The sequence below is a fragment of the Macrotis lagotis genome, chromosome 5 (assembly GCF_037893015.1).
Source record: "Macrotis lagotis isolate mMagLag1 chromosome 5, bilby.v1.9.chrom.fasta, whole genome shotgun sequence".
Classification (NCBI taxonomy): Eukaryota; Metazoa; Chordata; class Mammalia; order Peramelemorphia; family Peramelidae; genus Macrotis; species Macrotis lagotis.
The window spans coordinates 229387695-229415474 of NC_133662.1; the positions used below are offsets into that span (position 1 = coordinate 229387695).

The window sequence follows — 27780 nt, forward strand, 5'->3', positions numbered from 1 at the left end:
TTGTTGTCATTTCCCAATTGAAGGACATTAGCTTAATTTCCAATTCTTTGCCACCACAAACAGGACTGCTATGAATAGTTTTGTACAGGTGATGTTTTTACCCTTTTTCATCTCCTCTTCAGGGTATAGACCCAGTAGTGCTATTGCTGGATCAAAGGGTATGCACATTTTTGTTTCACTTTGGGCATAGTTCCAAATTTCTCTCCAGAAAGGTTGGATGAGTTCACAGCTCCACCAACAATGTATTAGTGTCCCAGATTTCCCACATCCCTTCCAACACTGATTATTGTCCTTTCTGGTCATATTGGCCAGTCTGAGAGGTGTGAGGTGTGAGACACTTTAATTTGCATTTGATGAGTGATCATTTAAAACTTGTGAAATATAGAAATATTGCAGGAATGCAAAAACAGAAATATTCTGATTTTTGATGGGAAGGAAATCTATAAAAGCTGAGAAGCTTGACTTTAATTCATGATGATAGTCTAGAATATAATTCCCTTTTGGAAATTTAGAAAGGGAAACACTTATGAGTAGAAGTTAGCAAAATTTCATCAATAATAGGTCAAGCCACTCTAACTTCATTTCCTTTTTTGACAAGATTTCTAATCTGATGGATCATAAAATACCCAAGTTTCAGCAAAGTTTGGGTTAAAACCTCTCAAGCCTTCCAAGACAAGATGGAGAGATATGCATTAGATGTTAATATAGTAACATGAACATGGAATCAGGTAAATGACAAAACCCAAAGCATAGTCATTAGTGGGTCAATATTAACAAGATGGACATCTCTGGCTGACTGCCTAGGGATTGCTGTTTAACACTGTGCTAATAAACATTGTTATGAATGATTTAGATGGAAGCATCAATGGCATGTATATGAAACCAGCAAGTGACACAAACTTGGAAGAACCAGTTACATGTTGTATGACAGATTCAGGATCTGGAAATTCTTGACTGGTTGGTGTGACTGAAATGAAAGGAGAAATTTCATTCTCCTTCAATGGACATCACTGTGAGTTCTCCTACCAATGGTGTAGACTGCAAAACATTCATGTTTTCTAATCCTATGGAATACTTGTTTATCCTTTCCCATTATTCATCTACAAGGTATTGAGGGATTTCTTAACATTAAATAGGCATCAATGAAGCATATGTATTACTATTTAAAAAAAAAGGCCATCAAGAAAATGTCAACAACCACTATGCCTACTTTTCCATTTCTTTTTTTCTTTCTTTCTTTCTTTCTTTCTTTCTTTCTTTCTTTCTTTCTTTCTTCCTTTTAGATTTTTCAAGGCAATGGGGTTAAGTGGCTTGCCCAAGGCCACACAGCTAGGTAATTATTAAGTGTCTGAGGCTGGATTTGAACTCAGGTACTCCTGACTCCAAGGCCAGTGCTCTATCCACTGTGCCACCTAGCCGCCCCCCCCACTTTTCCATTTCTACAAAATTTTTATGAAAATAAGACTTTCTTGTTGAAAATCTGAGGAGAAAGGAAAGCTTTCATCAGTGTTTTTCTACAGTGGACTAAAATCACACAAATGATGGAAAGTCATGGAAAATAGAAGATGCCATTGGATTTATTAATGACTATAAAAAGAATGTGATTCAGTGAAGTGTCACATTAAAAGGTCTTCTCCAAGGAGTTTCCCATTGATATATTAAAATATTAGATTACTTGAAAGATGCAACGAGATAATTTTGTTCAACTCTTTATTATTAACATCAAGCAGAGCATAAAACCGGGGAGACATATACTCACCAAAAGTATGAACCATTGTTATGGAGTCCAAATGGAAGGATTCCCCATAGACAATGAAACTAATTGCTTCTAAATGAGATCCAAAATCACTCATAAGAGATTAGCCCAACTCATCCGAGAAGAAATGCAGTTTCTGGTCCAATAGTTTGCGTGTGTGTATGTGTATATACAATTATATGTGAGATTTATTTTTTTCTGTTTGTATGTATGTGTGTGTGTATGTGTGTGTGTATACACTCACATTTAGGTACACAAACACACATACACATACACACACACACACACATATATGTATATACCATGAATGGACAATAAAGATGATTAAGGAATTGGAACTATAAATGCATTTGGAAATTTGAACAATGTTTTTAATGATCTCAAACTTCTTTGAAATAAACAAAATACAAATATTTTTTCATATGGACTTTATGCTGGAAATTCTCTATTACAATGGCAAAGATCAGTGGTAAAGGGGCGGTTAGGTGGCATAGTGGAAAAAGCACCAGCCCTGGAGTCAGGAGTACCTGGGTTCAAATCCGGTCTCAGATACTTAATAATTACCTAGCTGTGTGGCCTTGGGCAAGCCACTTAACCCCATTTGCCTTGCAAAAAAAAAAAAACTAAAAAAAAAAGATCAGTGGTAAGCATATATTGTCCTACTTTATTCTTTGATGATAATTTTAGGGTCAAATAAAGCTATTTTTGTTTATATATTTTTTACTTTTATTTTTTTTTCAGGTTTTTGCAAGGCAAATGGGGTTAAGTGGCGTGTCCAATGCCAAACAGTTAGGCAATTATTAAGTGTCTGAGGCCAGATCTGAATTCAGGTACTCTTGACTCTAGGGCCAGTGCTCTACCCATTGCACCACCTAGCTGCCCCTGTTTATATATTTTTTAAGGATTTTAGAGTAAAAGTAGGAAACACTTGGTTGGAGGAAAAGAAATTCTTTTATTTTTTTTTATAATTGACAAATGATTTAACCAGACAAGCATGGTGGGACCTTCTATTTTTTGAACTGTTCAGTCAAATGTTACTGTAAAGAAGTGGTCTGCTATAGAATATGATTTCTGAAAGCCTTTCTGCTCCCTTTTCAAATTTGCAGGAAAGAGGACTTTGGTATGTATATAGAGTATTCTCAAAAAGATTTTGTAGAGAAAGTAGGTATATGGATCAGTTGTTATTGATACTTTTCAATTACTTTTTGGGGAATAAAAGAATCTTGTGTTTGGCATCGTCTCCTGTTTTAGATATCCTAAGAATCCCAATTCCCCTAAAATTATGTTGCCTACAACATGGAAAGTCTAAACTCTTTTTTTTGGTTTAGTTTAATTGTTATCTTTTTTTTTTTAAAAAGAAAAAAGTCGGGCAGCTACGTGTCACAGCAGATAGAGCACCAGCCCTGGAGTCAGGAGTACCTGAGTTCAGATCTGGCCTCAGACACTTAATAATTACCTAGCTGGGTGGCCTTGGGTAAGCCACTTAACCCCATTTGCCTTGCAAAAACTAAAAAAAAAAAAAAAGTCATTTCTACATTCTCATGCCACACATTAGGGATCACAACCTAAGAGTCTAAATGTGGCCACTGTCATTGCGTGTGTTATGGAAATATAGACATGTTTTCCATTTCCCATCAATTTACTGTCCCTTTTCCACAAATTTTTTTGTAAACTTGCTTTTCCTTTTACTTCTCATTGTTTTAGGAGACAATATAATCCCTTACCATATGCCTCTGTAAGATTTTACAAATGAGTTTACATGTTAAATCAGTGATGGCCCTGGCTGCCATATCTGTTTGGCAAAAAGAACAGGTGTTGCTAACTGAAGTGGTTTCTAGGTTCTTTTGGCCTCCATATTGTAACAGTTGATTTTCATTCATTAAACTTCCATAGGAAATGGTAATGATCAAAGTTGTTGTCTGCTCTTTTATCCATTTCTCATTTGGGGGTTATCAAGAAATTGTTGATGTGATCCAGTGATCACACTAGAAATGCTTTAATTACATGCATTATCTTTTTTTTTGCCTTTATTCTTTCTTCTAACAAGGTATCAGTTTTTATACTTGCTTTAACCACTACATAGTCTGACTGTACACAGCTCATTCAGAAATGACCTCTGTAATAACTAGCTATTTCATATTAAAATATAGTCAATTTCTATGAGTTCTCATACCCAGTACCTTCCAAATCTTGCCTTGAAGAATTCTATCTACATGTGAAGCTTCTATTTAGTCTGCAGGTTTTTTACTTTTTTGTTTCTCAATCCTTTGCCATATATTCCAACATATTTTTCACCATCCTTCCTGTGCCCATTTCTGTATTGAAGTTACTAAGCATTGTAGTATATGTTGATTAAATTTAGAGAGTGTTATTGAGTTCTTCAGCAGCTAGGTAGCACAGTGGACAGCGTGCCAGGCCTGTTGTCTGGAAGCCCCATCTTCCTGAGTTGAAATCTGACTTCTAGATGTGTGACCCTGAGCAAGTCACTTAACTCTCTTTGCTTCAGTTTCATCATAAGTAAAAATGAGCTGAAGAAGGAAGTGGCAAATTTCAAGAAAACCCAAAATGAGGTCATAAAGATTCCACTGAAACAACTAAACAATAACATTGATACAAGCATCAACACATTCAAAAAATTTTACAATTAGAGGGGATCTCAAGAGTCATCTACCCTAGTCAGGACCTAAAAAGGAATCCCCACTGTAACACAGACAAAGTGGTTATCCATCCTTTTCTTGAAGATCTTCATTGCGAAGGAATCAACTGTATTCTGGGGAGCACAAGCCATGAGAATTCCGAAGCCCAGGCATTCAGGTTGGTGCTGGGGGCCTGCTCAGCAGAAAGGCCCTGAAGATCCAGGGATATGGTGCTCAAGTTGAGCATAAGCCAATACCCATGCCATCTTTGGACATAAACTCAATGGGATTAATGTTATACAAGAAATAATCTAGGGGGTATCTAGGTGGCAAAGTGGATAGAGCACCAGCCCTGGAGTCAGGAGTAACTGAGTTCAAATCTGGCCTCAAAAACTTAATAATTACCTAGCTGTGTGGCCTTGGGCAAACCACTTAACCCCATTGCCTTGCTAAAACCTAAAAAAAAATTAATAATGCTAAATGGTTAAATGAAACTGGAATCCTAGTCACTGAACACCCTCAAAAAAGAAGCAAGGGCCAGGGAGGAAGCACAGCTAGTGGAGGCCTGAGCAAATGGAAAGGAAAAAGAATTCTCAATGACTTTAGGGTAACAGAGAAAAACCTATGGGGAGTAGAATGCAATAGGACTTTTATATTGGCAATGTCAACACAAGAAGGACTGAGAACCATTTTATATTTCTGTTTGTTTCCTGGTCAAAAGAATTCATCCTTGCATTTGTTCAGCCTAAAGGTGATGAGGATGTTCATACTTAATCATGCCAGTTGACAGAAAATAGGCAATCTACCTAAAGTGAAAAAAGGCCCTTATGTACAAAAATATTTATGGCAGCTCTTTTAGAAATGGCAAACAATCAGAAACCAAGGGAATGCCCAGCAGTTGTAGTCTGTGGGCCACAGATTAAGCCATTTTAAGGAAAATGCCCAAATCAAGCTCCTTCATTTCTCTCTCAGATCCACTTCTGACTATCTAGTCCTAATCTGCCATGTCTTCATATGGGTACTTCCTCTATCCTTGTTTTCCAGCTTTTATTTTTAGGTGTCTTCCCCCATTAAAATGTAAACTCCTTGAAAGTAAGGATTGTCTTTCTGTCTGCTTCTATTTGTATTTCCAAAACAGTACAGTGCCCCACAAGTAACAGCGCTTAATAAATGCTTTTTGGTTTGGCTTGGCTGGCATTTAGGAAATGGTTGAACAAATTATAGTTTATGAATGTAATGGAATACAAGAGCCAGAAGAAATAATGAAAGGGATGATTAACAAAACCAAGAAGCCTGGGGTGAACTGATACAGAATGAAATGAGAAGAACCAAAATGATTTACACAATAACAACTTAGAAAACTTAATAATTTTGATTAAGTGATGACCAGTCATTATTTCAGAGGCTGGATGATGAACCATGCTAACTACCTCCTGTCAGAAAGGTGATGGAATTAAGATGTAGAATGAAATATATTTTTCGAACATGACCAATGGGGGAAATTTGTTTTACTTGACTATGCATATTTATTTTAAAAGTTTTTTTATTTTAATTTTAAAGTGTATATGTGGGGGAAATGAAGAAAATGAATCAAGCTTTGAAAAAAAAAAGAGAGAAAATCTGTTTCCAGGAGAATATCTGAAGCCTTTTTTATCATTCTTGAACCTGTCCATTTATTCTCTGCTGTCATAGTCTTCAAAGGTAAAATTTATACACCCATATGTAAAGGGTTTAAAACATTTTTAAGAATAGAAAAGACCTTAGTGACTATCTAGTTCAAATCATATTCAAAGAATTACCAATCATGATATTCATACAAGTCATCATCTGACTTCTGCTTGAAGGCATTCAATGAGAGGAAGTCTATAACTTCAAGGCTGTCCATGCTCCTTTTAGACAGCTTGAACTGTTAGGAAGTTTTTCCTCACATCGAGCCTAAATTTACTTCCTTGCAACTTCCACTCACAGCTCCTGGATCTGGGACCAAGATCTGTGCTCTGGATCAATCAGAACAAATATCTCTTTCTGAGGGGCCTTTAAATATCTGAATTTAGCCAGCCTGTCTAAGTACCTCATCCAACCACTCGCCTGGTCTAGGCTTTCTTTAGGCTGAGTTCATTCAACTAATTTTCAAATGATAGTTCTTCCCCATCATGGTTCCCTCTCTCTGGGTTTTCTCCAGTTCTTCAATGTCCTCCCTAAACTGTGGTTCCCAGACAGGAACACAATATTTCACATGAGGTCTGATGAGAGTAAAGGACTCTCATTTCCTTATTCCTGGACATTGTGCTTCTCAATACAGTCCAAGATACTACTGACTTTTTTTAAGCTGGTGGCTCACATTGCTAATTCACGTTGAGCTTGAAAAACCACAAAAATACCTCAATCTCCCCTACTACCCAACGAAATGCTGCCCCATCCTTGCTCCCTCTATTTTATACATGGGAAGTAAATTTTTTTTTTTTAGGTTTTTTACAAGGCAAATGGGGTTAAGTGGCTTGCCCAAGGCCACACAGCTAGGTAATTGTCTGAGAACAGATTTGAACTCAGGTACTCCTGACTCCAGGGCCAGTGCTCTATCCACAGCACCACCTAGCTGCCCCAGAAGTAAATTTTTTAGCCCAAGTTGAAGACTTTACACTCATCCTTACTGAATTTATTCATTTATTTATTTTTTGAGATTCAGCCCAGTACTGTAACCTAACAATCTTTTTTTCAGATCAGGTTCTGTCATCCAATGTGTTAGATAACCCTCTCAGCTCTATGCCATCTGCAGATTTGAGGAGCATACCATCTAGAGCTTAACAAAATCACTGATAAAAATGTTAAATAGCACAGGCCAAGTATAGATCCCTGAGGCACTCTACAATGCATCTCCTGCAGGTTGGCATTGAACCATTAATGACTACTCTCTATGACTAGTCATTTTAACCATTTCCAAATACATTTCCTGATATTTTAGTCTAGTTCATACTTCTCTATTTATTCCACAAAAATAGTGAGAGATGCTGTGTCAAATACTTCACTAAAATCTAGGTCAACTCCATCTATAGCATTCTCTTGAGCTATCAACTTAGTAACCAAATTAGTCTAGTATGAGCTGCTCTTGATGAAACTATGCTGATCTTTGTAATCATAACAATTTCATAAGAACAAGATGGGGGACATGAAGCTAGCTAACATTGACTATGAAAAGATCTGGGGAACATAGTGGACCGTATTGGAACTGAAAATCTAGTCCAATTTTAAAACTAATTAAGGAAAGCTCATTGTTCTCTTCAGAATATCTATTCTTTCTACCTTTACTTTCTCACTACTTGTTCACTTCTCAATGCCTTAAAACCAGGCTTCCTAGAATTCAACTAAAAATGTTTCCCCTGAAGTTTTCATTCTAAATCAAATGGCCCTTCTCTCAACCTTCTTGACTTCTCTGCTATTTCTGACACATTTTCTTGGCTAGTCTTGCTTGATAGTCCATCCTCCTTTAATTTCCATGACACCGATCTCTCCTGGTTCTCATTCTATGCTCTTTTGCAGTCTTCTTTATTGGTTCATGATCCACCGACCTCTACTCTCTAGACATGGGGGTCAAGGTTCTATTTTGGGCCCTCTTCTCAGTCTATACACTATTCCTACTTTCAATCACATAGCCACTGGCTCTAGCTCAATTCTCAACACTTCTCACTTGGACTACTATAAGTTTCCTAAATCACACAGTTTCTAATATCTACCCTTTCAATTGTTGATACAGAATCATCTTCTTTAAACAGAGGCATTATCATGTTGCTACATTGCTGAAGTCTCCAGTGAATTTCAATTTCCTCTAGGATAAAATAAAAACACTTCAGCATGGTACTTAAGGCTCTCTACAACCTGGCTTCCACCTAACATTCTTACCTTATTTTATATTACTCTCCTTTGTGCACAATGGTAAATAGGGATTTTTGTGCTTGGTAGGACTCCTGTGAATATAAAAAAGATCAATAGAAATAATGATCACAATAGAGGAACAATTTATACTTCCAGTGCAGCAGGGATTGTGATGTCCTTTTGTAAATTCCCCTGGGGATTTCTTACTGGGCAAGGTCTTTTGGCTGAGAAAATTGCTCTTTTGGGAACACTAGACTTGCTCTCCATAAGAAACATTGTTCCTCCAGTTGATTGTAGTTGATCCTAAATCCAGTTTCTGGTGTGTGTGTGTGTGTGTGTGTGTGTGTGTGTGTGTGTGTGTGTGTGTGTGTGTGAGAGAGAGAGAGAGAGAGAGAGAGAGTTTAGAGATTTAGAGTTTGTTCTGGAGGTCAACTTACTTTCTTAAAGTCACACAATAAGTGACAGAGAGGTCTGAAATCCACTGAACCACACTGTTGCTTGGGCCTGAGGGTAACTCTAGGAGTAAGATTTAAAATTTTTAGAAAGGCCCCACCTTAGGAAAGACTTTTAACCATCAGAGTCATAATAGGAAATGTCTTAGGAGACAGTATGCTTTCATTGAAACTCTTCAAATGGAAATTGGATAGATGTTTCTAAGCAAATGTTGCATCTCAATATTTCATTGGCTGAGGTAGTTTGACTAAAAAAGGGCTAAAGTCTTTTCAATTTCTTGGATTATCTCTGTCCCCTCTACAAAGGCCTTATCCAGTGGTACAAGTCATTTTCTTGATACTTCCTCAAACCTGCTGCCACACCTGCAAATCTTCTTCCATTTATAACATTGTGTTCCTGCAACCAAGTTTGTCTAAATTTGTGTTTTTGGGAATATTGTTAATAATTTCAGTGGACAGAACAGTACTTATTGTCAAGGATAAAAGAGAACATGCTCAAGGTTCCCAGTGTATGATACAGAGATATTTTATCCATGGTGTAAAATGGGAAGATCAATAAAATACAGTGGGTTTCATGGAAAGAAGGGACTACAAATGGACTAGATACAAAATGAAAGAGGGCATTTCACATAATGGAAACTTATCTGGAGTGAATGCATAGTTGGTCACAAGGTGAGATAATTTTGGAAATGAAAAGGCCCTTAGAGATCATCTAGACCACAATTTCCCAAACTAATTTATCTCTGGAACTCTACTGAATTATGTTGATAGAATTTATAAATGCTGATCTGGAGCCATTTCAGGTTATAGAATGCCTATAGAATAAAAGGATGCGGAAATCTGGAAACTGTATAGAAGAACACAGTATCAGGCTGGATTTGAACTCAGAAACTTCCTCATGTCTCCCCACTCCCCTAGCCCAGAATGTAATTAGTAAAAATCAGGGGTGTACACAGATAACAAGTTATACAAATGACATATGTTTTTTATTCGATGCTGTATATAAACCCTCTCATTCTTTTACAAAGTATGAAAAAACTGAACTGAAAGAGGAATTTAGCCATTAGTTGGGAAAATATTGGCCTTGACCCCTAGTGGACCTTAACTAGGTTGGTAGCTTTTCGGTCAGTTCAGGAAGGAGCCAGAAGTTGAGTCAGCCCCTGAGATACAGAGGAAGGGGAAGAAGAGTTTTCCTTCTTCCTCTTGCCCCACAGTCATAGGGCTTCACAGTGGAGCTACTGGCCATCACGCAGAAAGTAGCAGTCATCATCAGTCTGAGAGAGCTTGAGGCACAGTTAGGATAGACACACACTGTCTATGGAGACACAGAAGCAGAGAAGGATAGCATGACCTCTGGCAGCAAAGAAGAGAAACTAGTCCTGGTAGAGGAGAGTTGAACTGTGGAGAGAGCATGGACTGGGAGCCCAGGTGCCCATCAGAAACAGTGCATCCATATGGTAGCAGCAAAGGGAGGTTTTGGACTGCCTGAAGCCCCAGTTGCCTTGGCTACCTTGTGTGTATGTGCCCCTCACTCTATTCTAAGTTTGTTCTCACTTGTCTGTATCTATTTATAGGAGTAATATTTTGTAAAAAAGAAAAAACATTTATTTTTCCTATCCCATCTTAGTAAATGTTGTTCTATGACAATTGTTTCTACTACAACCTAGCTGGTAAGGTTAAGTTCACTATTGGGTGCTTGTGAACCACTGTTTCAGGAGTATATGGCCTCCTAGGATATGAGAGTAACAGTCCCCCTCTGGGAACCCAGCCCTGCCACTCAAGTACAGGTTGGAAGACTTTCCAAGAAAGTGGACTCCACATAGATTATGTACACACATTAGTTTGTTTGATCCTCACAACAACACTATGAGTGAGGTAGGCAGGGGTGATATGGAATAACTGTTTAGAAAGACAAGCCATGGTAGGAACAGACTAGTTAGAAGCTGTAGTCCAGATATGAGATGATCAAGAGTTGGAATAGGAAAGGGAGATTGTGAAGGAAGAATGGCAGGGTGTGATAAGAGTTTGATCCTAAAGGAAAGAATCAGAAAATAGAAATATTCCCTATCTTAAACTCCTTTAAATTTCTATTCTGAACCACACTCCCATAAATCCTTGCTTATCTAGCACCATGAAAGAACACATTTTTCTGGATAACCTGGTCTCTACAGCCCAATTTGTCAAATTACAAAATTTATCCTTTTAAACGTCAAAACTTATGAAACTGACAAGGTACTGGGAATGTTTAGAGAAGGGCAGGGAAGAGGACATGAACATCCATGATAATTGTCTCCAAGTAGCTGAATAAAATATTTGCAGAAAACACCCAGTAGAGGCCCCGGTTGTTAGGCCCTTGTCTTATTCCACATCATTCCCCATCCTAGACTCTCCTGCCAGCTGCTTCCCAACCTGATATAACATCTGTCTCCTCCATACATAGCTGCCTCTTAGAATTCTTCTCTTCCCTTCTTAGACTCAGCTTGGGGGGGGGGGCTGTTGTTGGAACCTTCCCTGAAGCTCATGAGGGCAGTTTGGCTGGTCTCTGCTCTGTTCTGCTTACCTGGGTACATGTCAATCCCAGTAGAATGGAATCTGCAGGCCTTGGAAAGCATCTTTCTTTATCCTGTTATGCCCGACACAGTCCAGTAAGTTGGATAACATGTAGGCGCCGAGTACAAATGGATCTCAAGGGCTCCCAGACGCTGGGTATTTTTGAATCTCATTTCTCAGGCTTGTGCTGCCATCTGCTGATTGTCTGTGGGTCTCACCACCCGTGGCTCAGGTAGCTACTCTACTTCTTCACTCCCAACAGATCAACAAGGAAACATGTCCCCCCAAATGCTTGGGGGGACTAGAATGCTAAGGTCTGACCCATGTCTCTTCCCCTCAGCAAGTGGCACCTTGGAAAAGGATACAATGAGATGAAGGCAAGACCCTTAAAGGATTCTGAGTTAGGAGGTGTATACCAGGCCCGCTTTAGTAATTTCTAGAACATTCACCCTGCCTCTGCTCGGATCCCTCTACTCCGCAGTGATAAGGAACCCACTAAACAGACACACGAGGGCTTGAAGGAGAAAGAGGGTGAGAGAGGCAGGGCCAGACCAAAAGCATCAGGACACCTTGGGAGTTTCACCCCAGAGACCCACCAACTTTAAGGTTGAGCAGAGGCTCCTTGGAGCCCCAGACCTCACCGTGTGTGCACATGCTGGAGGCCGGAGGAAGAGAAGACAGAAGAGGGAAGAGGGGAGGAGGGTGGGGTCAGGGGCGGTGCTAGGTCGGGACTCTTGAGAGTTTCTTCATTCTCTGTCACTTCTCCGGGTACATCCAACGCAAGACTGGCCTCCAAGGTGAGGGACGGGCAATGGCGAAGGGACAAGCTGGGGAGTCGGGTAGGAGGCAGGCCTGGGCAGGAGGCTGCCACTTTCCTCACTCTAAGTCCTTCTGTTTTGCAGGGCTTTTAGTGGGTAAGGGTAACTCTGGGAAGATCTCACCAGGGGCTTTCTCTGGGGGCAGAATAGGGGTAACTGGCATGGATGGGGACAAAAAATGAAGGGAGAGAGCAGAAAAAGGTGATGGGTTGAGAGATGGTGGGATGAAATGCAGGGAGAATTTAGCAGCCAGGTAAACAGTTCAAATAAAGGGGATAAGAGGGACTATGGGACCAAGATTGTGAGAACAGGGCAGACCCAGACAGGGAGACAGAGTGGGGGTGACAGGGACACAGATGAGAAGAGCAGACACAGCTCTCTCTGCTCCCAGCTGCCAGCCACAGAACTGAAGAGCCTCACGCTGCGCCGGAAGCAAAATTCCTCCCTGGCTCCAGCTGTATGAATCCTGCCGAGGAGCTGGGCTCCAGGTACCCTTGGGGGCCCGACCCCTTCAGACTCCTGGTGTGAGGAGGGGGAGAGGGTGTGGCTGCTCCTCCCTGTGGTCAGAGCCACATCCTGTAGAGAAGGGGAGGGGGAAGTGAGAAGCAAAACCACCGGAGGAACCAGAGGCAGGGAGCCTAGTTTGGGGGGGGGGAATTCTAGGGGGGGACCCAGACTTCTGCAAGGATTCCAGGGTCCCCAATTCAGCCCCAAAAAGAAATCCTGGATGTCTCAGGAGTCAGTGCTTCTGAACCATCCTGACCCCCAGCCTCTCCTGGATCTTCTAGAGGAGCATGTAGCACCACCCCATGCCCCAATATCACCTGCTTTCTTCCAGGCTACCCTCCCTTCCTCCCGTGGTTGGTTTTCTTTTGAGGCTTGGCTTATGATGGCCTGCTTTTCTAGATATCCTTCATCAGTCCCCTAGTGGCCCCTCTCCCTGGCTCCTCTGTCCTACCCTTGGAGGTGCAGTCTCTGGACCAGAGCCCTAAAGAAGCAAGAATGCGAGGGCTCGAGTGAAGAGACAGGGAGTCAGACACAGCTGGAAGGAAAGGGAGACAACCTGGGGGCAGCCAGCCACCTCCTCAGGACCCTGGCAGCCTGACCCTTCTGTTGATATGTAACGTGGACTTGGGTCTCTGTCTCCCAGGGATCATGGAGCCCTTCAGCTCAAGAAACCTTGCCCTGCAGGCAGAGAAGAAAGTCCTGAGTAAGCTGGCCGGGCGGTCAGTGGTGCACCTCTTCATCGATGACACCAGCAGCCAAGTTCTGGATGAACTTTACAGAGTATCCAAAGAGTACACCCACAGCCGGGGCGAGGCCCAGCGGGTCATCAAGGACTTGGTCAAGGTGACCATCAAGGTGGCAGTGCTGCATCGAAACGAGCAGTTCAGCCCCGGGGAGATGGACCTGGCGGCCCGCTTTCGTCAGAAGTTGCGCCAGGGTGCCATGACTGCCCTAAGCTTCGGTGAAGTGGACTTCACCTTTGAAGCCAATGTGCTGACCACCCTGCTAACAGAGTGCCGGGACACCTTACTGGAGCTGGTCCAGCACCACCTGACACCCAAGTCTCATGGCCGCATCCGCCATGTCTTTGATCACTTTTCTGACCCCAGCCTGCTCACTGCCCTCTACAGTCCAAGCTATGCCCAGCACCTGGGCAAGATCTGTGACGGGCTCAGGAAGCTGCTGGATGAGGGAAAACTGTGAGAGCCAGGCCAGCTCCACCTCCCCCAACCAGGTGGTGGACTCTGAATGGACAACAGACCACAACTCTCTGGCCTTCTGGGCCACTTGAACCCTCCAGCCCCAGCTTGGGTCTCCTGAGAGTGGGGTTGGCTCTGGGGGGGAAATGGTGGTGGGGGGTCACAAGCCCACCCTCCCTTGTGCCTCTGGCCCCCAGGACAGGAAACAAAGCTGCCTGAAAAAGATGAAGTGAAAGTCGGATCTTCTACTTCCCCCTGGTCAGGAGACATGATATGGGGAAACTTCTTCCAGGAGGAAAGAGAACAGTACCCCAAGCTGCTGGCGGGGGGGGGGGGGGTGGGAGTCAAACTCAAGCCAGCCCAGTGGCCAGTGTGGATGGATGTTAGAAGCCTTGCTTCCAGGGAAGGGCAGGACAGGGGAAGATACTCGGAAAGGAAATAAATCTGCTAAACCATGTAAAGGGCTCTATGTTTAATCTCTGCATTTCTAACCACTTACTATCAACACAGGGAGCAGGGGATGGGAAAACACATTCACTTTCCTTCACATCCAACATTAAATAACAAAATAAGGCAGACTCTTAGGCCCTGAGAGCCTCCCTAGCCTGCTGAACTACACCTCAAGCTGGTGCTACAAATGACAAATAAATATGCAACAGAGAGAAAGGAACCAGGAGGTCATGGGGCAACAAAAGAGCCCTCCGTTGCTCAGTATGTGTGGGAGGCCCACAGAGTCCCAGGAGTCAGTCCTGTTCTTAAAACTCCACACTAACTGACCACCCATCCAAATGGTCCCAGGGGCCCCTCCTCCCAGCCTTCTCTCTACCCCAATAAATAGCTCAGAGGAATGGGGCAGAAAAGTGGCAGGGAGGGAAAGGATGACCACAATCTCTAATCTCCTGAGCCACGAGAAAGAAAACAGGACCAGTTAAGTCAAGGCCAAGTCCAGTCCTTCCTGATTGGGGATGGGGGAGGGGAAGCTGGTCCAGTACCTCAGTGCTGCCCAGCAGGGCTTGGGGCTTAGATGTACCCACACTCCCAAGGTCCCCAGGGCTCTCTAAATTGAGGGGACTACAGGAGTTGGTATAGATCCTAGCCACCATGACCTGAGTACTGGAAGAACTCCCATCTTCTGCTAGAAAAACAAAATATAGCCAATAAATAGGATCCCAACATAGCACCAAATAAATTAGAGAGAAGGGTGGGAGGGAGTGGGGTGACAGCTTCTGGAGATCCCTCCACCCTATGGTAAGGCCAAGGAACTGTGACAGAAATCAGAGAGAGGAAGGAAGGGGATAGATAGAGAGCTCTCTGAATTTAAAAGATATCGAGATTCAGTCAAAAGAATCTGGAAAGGATCTAATCTCAACCCTTCCAGTCTTGCCAACAATCCTTCCGGTAGCCCTCCAGACCCTGACATCAACAAAGAGGCTAGGTGTGGGGGGGAGTGGGGGGGGGGGAGAAGGGCAGGGAAGCCAGAGGGGCCTGGACTGAGAGGGGATCCTGAACTTTCACCCCAGACTAAATCCCCTTCAAACAGGTTCTCCTCTACTGCTTCTCTTCCCCAGCTTTGGGGGTCTCAGAGTTTAAAGATTTCATCTTCCTGGTCCCGCAAGGTGGCTGCCCTTGTGGTTCGAGTCAGGGGTACAGGGCCCAGGACTGCCCGTTGCTGCTTTCGGGGGGAAGCCAAGTGAGGATGCAGATCCTCCCCAGGTAGCCTGCAGGTAAAGATGAAGGGAAAAGCAATCAGGAAGGGAGTGAAGGAAGGAACAAGTATTTGCTAAGCCCCATTAGGGGCCAGAACTTATATTAAACATTCCAAACTGCTTATTTGAAGGAAGAAGTGCCTCAATCGTGCTGCAAGGTCTGCCCAAGGCTCAGCTTGCCTGGCCCTGGAAGGGTGGAGGAGTGAGAGGAGCTTGAAGCCATCACCCCCTGCTCCCCAGAGAGGGATTCCAACAGTGGGAAGCTCACTCGGCTTCTGGAAGGGGCCCTGGAGCTCATCTAGCCCACCTCCTCAACTTTCCTGAGACAAAGTGGGCTCCCACAGGGTTTGAGTGCCAAGGCCAGTGTCCCATCTGCTGATGTCCAGTGCTGGGCTCTTCTGCTCCATCAAAGCTACAGTCAGAAGGGCTGCCCAGAAACACCAAAGACTTACCCACTCTCGACTTTCTTCAGCTTCCTGACGGCAGCCTTCTTTGACAAACTGATCTGTGAGTCGATCTTCTTGAGGAAGTCAGTGGCAGAGAGGTCATGGCTGGGTATGGAGAGCTCCTGGTCAGACCTGGAGGAAAGGCCTTCTCCATTGGCTTTTTCCTCCTTTTTTTTCCTCAAGGCTAAAGGGGTTTCAGCTCTACCTTGACTCAATGGTACCTCTTCTTCCTTGTCTTCTTCCTCCTCAGAATCTAGCCCATTGAATAATCCACGGGGTTCAGTCAGGATGGGAATATAGAGAGTTTTCTTGAGGAAGATGGAGTCATTAGTGTAAAGGCGGTTAGCACGCTTAATCTGTTCCATCTTGGGGAAAAAAGGGGAGGGGCACTAGATTAATAACAATAACCATGTGGCTTACAATTATATATTTAATATTTTTAAGTGTGTTTAAATGCATATTAAAACCATATTAACTCTGACTAATGATATTAACAACCATCCCAAGGGACAGGGAGGGTGAGTATTATCCTTGATAATTCATCACTTTTTCATCATATACCTTGATTAAACTGGGGCATAACACATTGGGAAGGCAGTACTTAGAATCAGTCTTATGTTAAATTGTACACGGACATCTTAGCTAAGATTGTTTGATGCCATAGGGAGAGGGGAGGGATGGAAGGTGGTAGAAAAACATGGAACTCAAAAACTTGCAAAAGGATGGATACAGAAAACTACCTTTGTATGTAACTGGAAAATAAACAAAACTCAGAATCAGAGTCTCTAAGAATGTGTGTGTTAGGAGGGACCTATTCAGTCCAACTTCTGGAAACCTGACATATAAGTGAGATATTTCTATCCCAGAACAACACTATCATAATGAACTTGAATAATATCCCTGGACTAAGTCAGGGAGACTATCAGATGTGGAACCTGGGGAGGTCACTGTCTCAGTGTGTTCATCTGTAAAATGAGATTAATAAACTCACAGAGCGGGGCAGCTAGGTGGTACAGTGGATAGAGCACCGGCCTTGGAGTCAGGAGTCCCTGAGTTCAAATCCAACCTCAGACACTTAATAATGACCTAGCTGTGTGGCCTTGGGCAAGCCACTTTAACCCTGTTTGCCTTGCCAAATAAATAAATAAATAAATAAACTCACAGGGTGGTTGTGAGGATCAAAAGGGATGATCCGTCAAACGTTCTAGAGCTTTGAAAGTGCTCCAGAAATGCTTAAAACCAGAAACTCTAACCCCAAAGTTATTACCACCTTGAATTCATATGGCAGGCTGATCTTCAGTGATTTTTTTTTAGTTTTTTTAGTTTTTGCAAGGCAAAGGGGTGAAGCGGCTTGGCCAAGGCCACACAGCTAGGTCATTAAGTGTCTGAGGCCGCATTTGAACCCAGGTCCTCCTGACTGCAGGGCCGGTGCTCTATCCGCTGCACCACCTAGCCGCCCTCGGAGTGCTTTTTTTTATTTTTATTCTTTTTTGCCAGGCAATGGCTCGCTCGAGGCCACACAGCTCGGTGACTGCTGAGGGTCTGAGGCCGGATGTGGACATAGCGGGGCCGGTCGGCTCCACGTCCCACACGGGCCCGGCCACCCCAGCCCCACCCCGCCGACCCGAGCTCCGCGGGTCGCCCCGGGCGGCGTCTGCTGGGGGGCGGGCCCCCGCCTGCCCACCCCCCAACTTTGGACCTGGCTGTCTCCAGGGAGGGCCGGGGCGAGCACGGGGCGGCGCTGGCCACACGCGGGGCCCCCGCGCCCCCACTCACCGTCACCCCGTACTTGAGCGCCAGGCCCGCCAGGGTGTCCCCGGGCTCCAGCAGGTGTTCCACGCGCCGCTCGCGGACCGGGGAGCAGGCCGACTGCACCAGGCTGCCGTAGGACCGGGCCCGGCTCCCCCGCAGGAGCCCCGAGCCCCCCGGGGAGGCCTGCCGGGAGGGGGACGCCATGGCCTCGCCGGCCCGGCGCGGGTCCCGACCGCCGACCCCCTGACCCCTGACCCTCGGGAGCGCCCCTCAGCCCAGCTCCCGGGGGCCGGCCTCCGCCATAGGCCGCGACTCCCACTCGGGGGGGAGGATCTCCGGGCCGGGTAAGTCGGAGTCCGGGAGCCGCCCCACAGAAGCGCCGTCGGTTCGCCACCCGCGGGCGGGGAGGCGCGAGGCGCCGCTGGAACCCTAGAGACGGGCGAGCGAGCCCGGCTGGGCCAGCGCCCCGGCAGCCCCGGCGGGGAGGCTCAGGCCGCCCATGCGCGCCCCGGGACCGGGCGGCGGCCCCGAGCCCTTCGGTTTAAAGGGCCTCACAGCCCCCAGGGCTCCGCATCCACTGGAAAAGACTTCAATTCCCAGAGAGACGCGGGGCGCCCGAGCATCCTGGGAAATGTAGTCCTTCGGAGAGGCCAATCGGAGGGAGCCGCGGAGAAGGCGCGCTCGCATTCCCGGAAGCACAGGCCCCGGAAGTAAGGGCCCGGCCAATCAGAGCGCAGCGCTCCCCGCCCCGCCCCCTCCGGGCGCTGGGCCGGCTGTGGAGGCGGCGGCGCCGGGGTGCGGGTCGGGGCTGGTGCGGGGGGCTGCGAGGCGCAATGTCCTTCAAGAGGGAGGGGGACGACTGGAGCCAGCTCAGCGTGCTCAAGGTGAGAGTGCGGGAGGAGGCGAGCCCCCACTCTCCCTTCCCACGGGGCCCCTCGAAGGCCTCCCCGAGGCCGGCGGCCTGCACCCCGGGGCGAGGGTGCCCCCCTTTAAGAAGAAGGGACTGGGGGGCCCCAGGAGTGGGCGGGAAGCCCCTCGTGGCCAGGCCCCCACGCACCCCCTCCTTGGCCTCCCGGTGGCAGGGGGGTGGGATGAGACCAGAGGCTTGGAGGCGGGTCAGCCAAGAAGGCGGGGGTCTACACCCAGGAGGGGCGGAGACCAGGCCCCTCCCCTGGCCGCGGGAATGGGGACTGGCCCCCCACCCCCTTGTCCTCAGCATCAGGACTCCCGGTCACCACCCCTGCCCACTCCTTTTCTAGAAGCGCAGAGTTGGGGACTTGCTGGCCAGTTATATCCCAGAAGATGAGGCCCTGATGCTTCGCGATGGAAGGTGAGGTCCGGGAGAGGTCAAACTTGAGAAGGCAGCAAGGGTAGATGAGAAGAAAATGCCTTGGTTTCCAGGAGAAGGGAGGGAGAGGGGTGGCTAATGAGGGGACGGTGAAAGAGGGGTGCACCAGTGAAGGAGTAGGAAGACTTGGGAAGAACAGCCTTGAGGTGGCCCAAAGCGCGGGTTGCTAAGGCTGATGCTCCTCTTCTATCCTTTCCCATCCAGATTTGCCTGTGCCGTCTGTCCCCACCGACCCGTACTAGACACACTGACCATGTTGACTGCTCATCGTGCGGGGAAGAGGCACTTGGCCAGTAAGTTAAGGGACTAAAAGCAGAGCATTAAGTTGACAAAGGCTTCGCAGCCACTCTCAATACCCCTTCCCTACCAGGCCTGCAAGATTTCTATGGTAAGAAGCACCAGAGGAAAGAAGAAGCACAGAATCCAAAGCAGCAGGAAGAATGGAGAACTGAGAAGACAGGAGACCAGGTAACTGAGAAAGGGAGGTTTGTCCAAGGTAAAATTCTCACCCTGGGAGGAAGAAGTGTCTTGTTTCCTTGAGGTCTGAGAGCATATTATTTACCTCTACTTTTCATCAGGCTCCTCTGCTGGCCCAGACCCGTTCAATCACCCAAAGTGCCCTACGCAGAGCCCCGAATTATAACAGTTGTTGTCGACGGCAGAAGAACAGGTAATTTTGGATAGAAGAGAGAAACAAACAAGGTGAAACGAGAGGATGGAGACAGGAGAATGACGGCAGTGGTTATAGAAGAGCAAGGAAATTAGAGGAACAGGAAGATGGGTGAGAAAAGGGAAGAATAAAAAAGTGGGGCAATTACTTCTAGAAGCATTTGTTAGTAGTCTATAAAATTCTACAAAGACAGGGAACTAAGACTTTCTATCTCCCATATCACCTATCACCATGGATTCATAGTAACTGTGAAATCAGTGCTTTCAGTAGTAAATTGTTGTGAATACAGGGGAATATCAATGGGTTAAGAAAATGGAAAGAGAATCATAGCAGAGTCTTTGGGTACAGATGGGCAGAAAGATTACTAGGAGAGGCTTCTGAGATGAATGGAACAGACACGGATAGCTCTGCTAGGGACAAAAGATGACTGACCTCTTCCCCAATGCTGTAAACTTTTAAAATGCAATTTTATTTTATTTTTCATTTCCAAATTCTCTCTATATTGCCCTTCCCTATCCATTAAGAACTCAAGAAAAACAAAATCCACTACAAATGTGTATAATCATGCAAAACAAATGTCTGCATTAATCATTTCCAAAAAGAGAGAGAGAAGAAAATATGCCTCACAGTCTGTACTCTGAGGCCATCATCCTTCTCTGTCTGGAAAGGGATAGCATATTTCATCATGTTTTTTTAAAGGTTATTTTATTTGATTTTTTCCAATTACATGCAGTGATAGTTTTTTCAGCATTCATCTTTTTGTAGGCTTTTGAGTTCCACAATTTTCTACCTTCCTCCCTCCCCCCCCATGACAGCAAATAATCTGATATAGACTCTACCTGTATAGTCATGTTTAACATATTTCCATATTAGCCATCATGATTTTTTCGAAATGGAGTTTTGTTGTTGGGTTATCAGAATCTTTCTTTGCCAGTTTTCTTTATAATATTACTATTATTATATAAATTGTTCTGCTTCTCTTCATTTCATTTTGTATCAGTTCAAGTCTTCCCAGGTTTTTTCTAAAACCATCCCCCTCATTTCTTACAGAACAATAGTATTCTATCACTTTCACATGCCACAGATTGTTTAGCCATTCCTCAATGGATGAGCATCTCCAGTTTCCAGTTATTTCCCACTAGAAAAATGCTGCTATGTTTTTGTACTTGAGTTTTTTTTCCTCTTTCTTCGATCTCTTTGGGCAAGACCTAGTAGCTGTATCATTGGGCCAAGCTATATATATTCGGACCATATATACATATACAGTTTAATAGCTTTTTAAGCATCGTTCCAAATGGCTTGCCATAATGGTTGAACTAGTTCACAGCTCCATAACAAGCATTAGTGTACCTGTTTGCCACATTTCCTCTAGCATTTGTCATTCTAGCCAACCTGACAGGTGTGAGGTGGTACTTCAATGTTTTTTTTTACTTTGTGTTTCTCTAATAGTGATTTAGATCATTTTTTCATATGGCTGTTGATATCTTATACCTATCTGATATCTGATACCTATCCATATCCTTTGACAGTTTATCATTTGGAGAATGACTCCTTATCTTGAAAATTTGACTCAATTCCTTATATAATTTAGAAGTGAGACCTTTATGAGAGAAATTTGTCTTCCCCTCCCCCACCTTCCCTTCTTATTTTAGCTGCTTAGGATTTGTCTGTGCAAAAACTTTTTAATTATCTTTTACCTCATCTTTATCTCGTTTGATCATGAACTCTTCCTCTATCCATAGATCTGACAGATCATTTCTTCTATGCTCCTCTAGTTTGCTTATGATATCATCTTTTATGTATAAATCATGTGCCCATTTGGAGTTTATTTTGGTATATGAACATCGTAAACTTTGTTCCTTCTCCCTCAGGTCAGAAGCTCCTTCTCCCTCAGCTCACCACCTCCCATTAAGGCCCCCACAGCCTGAGGAACTTTCAGACAAGAAAGTGGACAGAATACCCAAGTCTGAGGATGATAGACAGGTCAAAAGGGATTCATCAGCAGCCCCAACCCCTGTGCCCTTGAGTCCTGCCAAACGAAGAGCTTTGGACCATTATCTGACCCTGCGCAGGTGGGTGGCCTGATGCATTGCTTCTTTTCTTCACAGACTTGATCTTGTTGGCTTTTCCTTCACCCTTCTTTTTCCTCCCTTTTGTGAACCTACTTCCACATTCTGACATAAGTTCTTTTTTCTGATCTTCCCAGCTCTGGTTGGATCCAGGATGGAAGTGGTCAATGGGTAAAGGATAAGAATGTGGAGTTTGATTCTGACGAAGAGGAGCCACCAGATCTCCCCTTGGATTGATGCCCTACCTCCCCACCCATTTCATTTCAATAAATTACAGAAGATGCTGGGCATGTCTAAGGTCTGGCTTGGTGTGCCATACAACTCTACAAGGTCCTCCTACCCCTGAAGTTCTGCACAACTCCCTATGCCACACCCGCCCCTTCCAGAGCCATGCCAAGCGTCAGCTGCACCCAGCCTTCTGCCCTATTAATAAAGTATATAGGGCAGGACTCTGCCCTTTGCGTTGTTAGATGCTGCCTTCCTCAACCTCCCCTGCTTTCCCCTCCCCTTTCCACAGGGGCTTTTCTTGCTTTCCAGCAGGGCTTCGTCAAATTCAGGAGGTACTGGAGGAGCCAACACTGAGTGGAAATGAAGTGGACATATGTGTTGGGGCAGCTCAGAAGCATAAGGGGACTGGTAGAGGGAGAGATATTTCCCTCCCCTTAGTGGTAACCCGAGCCTAGAACCTGCTGATCTCCAGGGTATAAATAATCCCCTAGTGAACTGGCAAACACCCTGGGAAGGGAGTGGTGTTGAATGCCAAGATCACCTCCCCACTTTCCCTGCCAAAGAAAGAGGCAGGTGAAGTGGGCAAAAAGACCTTTATTTACAGGGAGGGGAGATGGGAATTCCGGTATCCAGGGGTCCCAGCTTTAAACAGTAGGGAAGCACAACATTATGTCTTCTTCTGCTGCCGACCTGTGGAGACAGAAGTCAGGAAATTGGTTCCTTCATTTATTACTTCCTCCCCAAGAACTCCATGGAAGGTGGCGTCTTAGGACATCTATCTTCTGTGCTTCCCCCAGTCCCTTCATAAAACTCCTCTGTCTCCCAGGATCCTTTCTCTGGCCACTCTTATTGCCCAGGGATTTGTGTGGAAGTAATGTCATCAGAGAGAAGAGTGCAGGCAGGAAGCCAACATGACTGGCTGAAAAGACATGCAGAAGGGGAGACCTATCTTGTGTACAAAGTCACGGAGCCTGTGTGCTTCATTGGTCTAGCCCTGCAGTGACAAGACATCTAGAGGAAGCCCATTACCTGGACTCCCAGTGGAATGGTTTATTGAAGACAAAATGTGGACTGAAGTCACAGAAGATGAGAGACACTTGGTTTTGATCTGTACAGCTGAAGGAAGCACCCCCGTTGGTGAAATCACAAATCCATCCAAGTCTCAAAGAATATGGGAAGAACTTTACCCACTACTAGTTTAGCTACTTGAAACTTCCTCTGGGCAGAGCTTGGGTCCTCAAATGTCTGTTGGACCTTCCCTAGTCAGCTACTTACTGAGTTTAATGTTGGAAGACCTAACCTCAAGAGTTCTTACCCTCCTAACTTCCTGCAAGTCAGTGGTCACTTACGTAATTCATTGTTCCGGGTCACTGCTCGAGCTGCCCGAGCCCGAGGTCCTTGCTGTGTGAAGTGGTATCCAAATCGTACTATGGCGGGACAGTGTTCTAGCATGGCAGCCATCTCCATCTCTACGGTGTCACCTGGCCAGTGACGCTGGAAGATTGGGGGAGGGATAGGAGGCATTGACAGAGAATAGAGAATACAGGCTGTTTACTATTCCCCTCTAGTGACTGGCTCTCTCCCCAAGATGATTCTGGGGTCAGAGAAGGGTGGCTTCAGAATTGGGATCATTAAGGGTGCTCTACAGAGAGTTCAGAGAAGAGGGGAGATTTGGGAGAAGGAAGCTATGTACCTGGTTATCCATCCTTAGCTCACTAAGTGTGGAATTCTCCCGAACAGCCTTCAGCACAGCCATCAGCCCAGCACTGCTGATGAAGTTGGACTCAATGTTGAGGCTCTGGAGGCTCTTGTTCTCCCGAAGCATATCAGCTATAGCCTGAATGACAACATGGGATTGAGTGAGCAGATGTCACTAGGGGTAGGATGAACCAGGAGCAAGTGGAAAACGGGTCACCTGGAGGTCATTCAAGGACAAAGAACAGTGAAGCTGAGGAAGGCACAAGGTAAGAGGGAAAGGAGCATAGTGTGCTCCTGGAGAGAAGAATCCTGTGGAACTGACTGGCGCATAGACTTGGAGTGAGAAGGCTCCTTAGAGGTCACTGAGTCCTTGCAGCGCTGTGACCTGGGAAAATTCCCAAGCTGGGGAGAAGTATGACACTGGAAGGAGGAATACTAGACCTGGGGCATCTCAGCTCAACATTGGAACTGTAAAATGGCAGTGGGGGTGGGATGGGGGGAATTGGATTAGATGACCTTCGAATTCCTTCTAACCATATAAGCTTATGATTCCATGTATACATTGGGGTAATTATGGGTGGGCGTCCAGGTAAAAGGGAGGGGAAGAGAATGCAGAGGTTGGGGGCAGAGTATCCCGATGAGCATCCTTGGAGTCCAAGCTGAGGTGTGATTGGGAATGAGGCCCCAGGACTCACATTGGCTACAGGGTCACCACTTCGTGTAGCTACTAGGCTGAAGCTCCGGACGTGGGTATTCCCCTTCATCGCCTGGCACAGCTCAATAATAGTGGATGCGGCTGTATCCTGTCATCAAGAAAGGGGATATTCACTTTTCTTGCTATTGGGATGAATCGTTTCTCCTCTGGAACCAGATACACTACCTGCATATTGTTGAGGTTCACCTCCTCCAGTTCCTGGTCATTGTTCTGAACTCTCTTTAGTGTTGCCTCGATGTCCGTGGGATTTGGAGGTTCATCCGGTACTGGCTTGTATTTGTCGGGCTGCACCACACCTAGAGGGGAGGGGGAATCCCCCATGTTCCCCCATCCCAATGTCCCATCCCCCATTCACAGGCTGAGCCCACCCATTTGTGCCCCCTTGCAGTAGCTGCTTGCTCTTCACACCTCCCCCTCAGCACCCACTCACTGGAGATGCCTTCGGTGTTACAGATTTCTCCACTGCAGATGGCATCGTAGTACTGTTTGTTACTCATCAACGTGTACATGCCCAGAATGGCTAAGGGATGGCAAGTGGGAGGCATGAGTGAAGGAGGAATGATACACTAAACCTCCCCCAATCTCCCCTCAATGAGTCTGGGGGTCAGGGAGGGGAAGGAGACCTGGAGTTGGCCTAGCAGGGCCTCATGACCCTTATGGTGATCATCCCACAAGGGCCCCTGGCCCTTTGGCCATAATATAGTATATTCTCCCCCCCACAGGCCTCATGACCAGCCTCTTTCTCCTCAGAGCTGCCCACCTGCAATGTCACACATTTCAGCATCTGTGGCCTTGGCCAAAGCCTCCTCCAACTCGGGTTCTAAAGTGATCTGTTCTTCCACAGGGATTTCCCTCTTAGGTTGGATGAATGGTTTCCCTGGTAGAGGGATGAAAGTCAACAAAGGGAAACATGTTCTTGGCTTTCTGCCTGCCTTGATCCTGGGCATCCAAGCTCCTAGATTACAGTTAGATCACATGACACGCATGGGTCCTCTATGGGTCTGGGTATCCTAAGATCTGGGTCCCATCAGGCTGGATAATGCAAGGCCTAAACCTTGGTTGTTACAAAGGAGTAAGTGCTTGGGTCTACAGTGTTGGAACTCTGGGCTGGGACATGGAGTTGAGAGGAAAGATGGAGGAAATGGGAGAACTGGCGAATCGGATCTCTGCATCTCTACAGGAATGAGAGGGAGGAACTCAAAGGGCAGGACTTTGGGGACTTCTCTTCCTCTAAACCCCAGTAAAGTAGTACTTCACAGAGCCCAAGAAACATGGAATAGCCGGACAAAAGGAGCTTGCAAGTGAGGATGAGAGGCGGGGAAATGGGGAAGTGCAAATGATACAGAATACAGTAATGTCAGGGTGAGAGGCCGAATGCCCCACTAAGGTTCCTCTACCCTTCTTCTCTCCTGTGAAGGGCACCAGGTCATCTCGCTCCTTAGTCTCCAGGGCCTGCTTTTCCAGGTGCTGCATCAGGGCTTCCCGGTCCAGAGGGCCCGTGGGGCTCTTCTTTGTCTGGTCACGCTGCCTTAGCCCGGCTGGCAGGAGCATGTTCTTGGGAGGGGGTAGGAGTGGGGGAAGTACCAGCTCAGACTCCCCATTCCCAAATTTGGGACACCCCTAGGGTTCCCTGAAGCATCTTCAGATGTCCCTTCTGACCCCTTGGATCTTTAGGGCTTCCCTGATCCCACCTCCCTGTGGTGTAGAACCCTGAGGATGTTCCTCAGGTCCCCCCCATGTAGTCCCTTCCTATCCAATGTCCTTACCTCAGGGTCCATTTCCTGAAGCTCATAGTCCAGCTGCTCCAGCTCCTCCGGGCTCAGGCTTCTCAGAATCTCATCTTCATCAATGTCCCTGTACTTCTCTAGTTCCTTCTGATAGGATGACATGGTGTCCCACAGAGCCTAGAGAACATTGTTAGACACGAGGGAGAGCAAAGAAGAGATTGTCAGGGAGTGACCAGGGGCCCAAGGCCATGGGCAGCCGGCATGCTTGGATGGTTTGGGAGTCAGGAAGAAGTGGGATGGGGACTTGGGCTTGGCATCAGAGATCTTCCACTTCCTTCCCTGTCTCCCCGGCTTCCACTCACCCCTGAAGAGGATCTCTAGTATTCAGACTAGGAGCGTGTGGGAAGACGTCCTGGCAGCAGCCCACACACCCAGCCCACACCCTCACCCGTCAGCACCTCTCCTGCCCCTCTCACCCCCAACACAGCTGCCTGGGGCCCTTGCCAACATCTCTTGGACCCCTGCCTAGTTCCTATGGAAGGAGGGGTGGAGAGCTTCAGGGAAATTCCCCCCCCAAACCATCCAGCTCCTTCCTTAGACTAACAGGGAGAGCCTAGATGACAGGGAATGGGAAGCTTGAGCCAGCTGCTCCTCTCCCTCTGCAATAGGGGGAGGCATGGGGGGCGGACGGGGGAGAGTGGGGTGAGGCATTTCACTTCCTGTGTCTTTCAAACTTCTGAGTTCTAAGAGAGACCTGGGGCGCAGGGCCAGAGGAAACCTGAGGGACCCCTCCAGGTGGAAGAACTGAGCAATAGCTGAGGCTGGAGGGAAGGTACTGGGTCCCCAGCATTCGTCCCTGCCCTTAAGTGGAAGGTGACACAGGCCTTATTTGGGGGGTGAGGGGAGGAATGACTTTGTCTTGAAATTTGGGGTGAAGTTCTAGAAAATTTGGGGGGCATGGGGGGTACAATCAGTGTGGTAGGGAGACATACACAGACATACCCCCCCACATCCAGACACACACAAACCAGGACACACACAAACACAAAACCTGAAATACCCATACCAGTGTAAACCGCCCAGACCCCCTGTGAGGAGTGGCAGCCCTACCCCCCATCACATATAGTCCTCTCCCAGCCCTCCCTGGCTCCCCTACCCCACCAAGCCTGTCAGCCCCCTCCCCTCTCACCTCCCCTTCCTTCTGTCGGTCTGTCTGCTCTGCCCGGGCACTGACCAGGCAGCAGGAGGAGCCCTGTGCTGGGGGGAGGGGGCAGGGGGAGCAGTGAGCTCAGCATTTTATTATTTTAGTTCTGGCCAGGTGGGGGGTGGGGGTGGGAGATCGCATGTACACCCCCTCCCTCACACACACACACACACACACACACACACACACACACACACACACACACACTCTCACAGACACTCACTCACTCACTCACAGAGCTAGACCCCCTAGTGGCTGGGAACAGCCACGGCAGCCCTGTCCGGCTCTCCCTGGCAGAAGAGAAGGGTTCCCAACACCTGAAATCTAGTCCCAGCTCAGTCAGCAACAAACCCCGAGAGCCCATTTATGATATGCTGGAGAGTGAGGACATGAGGCATGAGCATGGGTCAGCCCTGCCCTCGAGAAGTC

General features: G+C 46.4%; 4 protein-coding genes across 8 annotated transcripts; 2 read left to right on the top strand and 2 right to left on the bottom strand.

The window, feature by feature from the left end:
• Window positions 1–1540: 1540 nt before the first annotated feature.
• On the bottom strand, window positions 1541–18281 carry LYSMD1 (LysM domain containing 1). 3 transcript variants are annotated; one of them, XR_012468732.1, is made up of 4 exons: window positions 17717–18281; window positions 15947–16305; window positions 11275–15506; window positions 1541–8354 (listed from the first exon to the last, which is right to left on the bottom strand). XR_012468732.1 is itself a non-coding variant. In XM_074188806.1 (3 exons), exons 1-3 carry the CDS (start codon window positions 17894–17896, stop codon window positions 15368–15370), a joined length of 678 nt encoding a protein of 225 aa, XP_074044907.1. In that variant the 5' UTR covers window positions 17897–18281; the 3' UTR covers window positions 8362–15367. The 3 variants fall into 3 exon arrangements, 1 of the variants encoding a protein (XP_074044907.1); XR_012468733.1 differs by lacking the exon at window positions 1541–8354 and adding an exon at window positions 8365–10029; XM_074188806.1 differs by lacking the exon at window positions 1541–8354 and having other exon boundaries at window positions 8362–15506.
• Window positions 11981–14734, top strand: TNFAIP8L2 (TNF alpha induced protein 8 like 2). 2 transcript variants are annotated; one of them, XM_074188807.1, is made up of 3 exons: window positions 11981–12061; window positions 12474–12570; window positions 13233–14733. In XM_074188807.1, exon 3 carries the CDS (start codon window positions 13238–13240, stop codon window positions 13790–13792), a length of 555 nt encoding a protein of 184 aa, XP_074044908.1. In that variant the 5' UTR covers window positions 11981–12061; window positions 12474–12570; window positions 13233–13237; the 3' UTR covers window positions 13793–14733. The 2 variants fall into 2 exon arrangements, with proteins under 2 accessions (XP_074044908.1, XP_074044909.1); XM_074188808.1 differs by lacking the exon at window positions 12474–12570 and having other exon boundaries at window positions 11994–12061; window positions 13233–14734.
• On the top strand, window positions 18164–24187 carry SCNM1 (sodium channel modifier 1). The gene is made up of 7 exons (XM_074188805.1): window positions 18164–18576; window positions 18952–19022; window positions 19245–19333; window positions 19411–19508; window positions 19619–19710; window positions 21582–21782; window positions 21917–24187. The coding sequence occupies exons 1-7, from the start codon at window positions 18526–18528 to the stop codon at window positions 22014–22016; spliced, it is 702 nt and encodes a 233-aa protein (XP_074044906.1). The 5' UTR covers window positions 18164–18525; the 3' UTR covers window positions 22017–24187.
• TMOD4 (tropomodulin 4) lies at window positions 22568–27404 on the bottom strand. 2 transcript variants are annotated; one of them, XM_074188802.1, is made up of 10 exons: window positions 27337–27404; window positions 26187–26324; window positions 25818–25974; window positions 25181–25297; window positions 24851–24940; window positions 24586–24716; window positions 24401–24508; window positions 23701–23844; window positions 23357–23501; window positions 22568–22697 (listed from the first exon to the last, which is right to left on the bottom strand). In XM_074188802.1, exons 2-10 carry the CDS (start codon window positions 26307–26309, stop codon window positions 22675–22677), a joined length of 1038 nt encoding a protein of 345 aa, XP_074044903.1. In that variant the 5' UTR covers window positions 26310–26324; window positions 27337–27404; the 3' UTR covers window positions 22568–22674. The 2 variants fall into 2 exon arrangements, with proteins under 2 accessions (XP_074044903.1, XP_074044904.1); XM_074188803.1 differs by lacking the exon at window positions 27337–27404 and adding an exon at window positions 26510–26531.
• Window positions 27405–27780: the final 376 nt, after the last annotated feature.

Bases quoted from the DNA above. Each gene is read 5' to 3' on its own strand.
- TNFAIP8L2 (XM_074188807.1), top strand. From the start codon at position 13,238: ATGGAGCCCTTCAGCTCAAGAAACCTTGCCCTGCAGGCAGAGAAGAAA.
- TMOD4 (XM_074188802.1), bottom strand. From the start codon at position 26,309: ATGTCATCCTATCAGAAGGAACTAGAGAAGTACAGGGACATTGATGAA. The intron at 25,975-26,186 runs GTAAGGACATTG...CCCCCTCCCAAG, and splicing joins TTCAGGAAATGGACCCTGAG to AACATGCTCCTGCCAGCCGG. The intron at 24,509-24,585 runs GTAGTGTATCTG...TCTTGATGACAG, and splicing joins TGAACCTCAACAATATGCAG to GATACAGCCGCATCCACTAT.
- LYSMD1 (XM_074188806.1), bottom strand. From the start codon at position 17,896: ATGGCGTCCCCCTCCCGGCAGGCCTCCCCGGGGGGCTCGGGGCTCCTG. The intron at 16,306-17,716 runs GTGAGTGGGGGC...TTTTTCCCCAAG, and splicing joins CGCTCAAGTACGGGGTGACG to ATGGAACAGATTAAGCGTGC. The intron at 15,507-15,946 runs GTAAGTCTTTGG...CTTTACCTGCAG, and splicing joins CTGAAGAAAGTCGAGAGTGG to GCTACCTGGGGAGGATCTGC.
- SCNM1 (XM_074188805.1), top strand. From the start codon at position 18,526: ATGTCCTTCAAGAGGGAGGGGGACGACTGGAGCCAGCTCAGCGTGCTC. The intron at 19,023-19,244 runs GTGAGGTCCGGG...TTTCCCATCCAG, and splicing joins CTGATGCTTCGCGATGGAAG to ATTTGCCTGTGCCGTCTGTC. The intron at 19,334-19,410 runs GTAAGTTAAGGG...CTTCCCTACCAG, and splicing joins GGGGAAGAGGCACTTGGCCA to GCCTGCAAGATTTCTATGGT.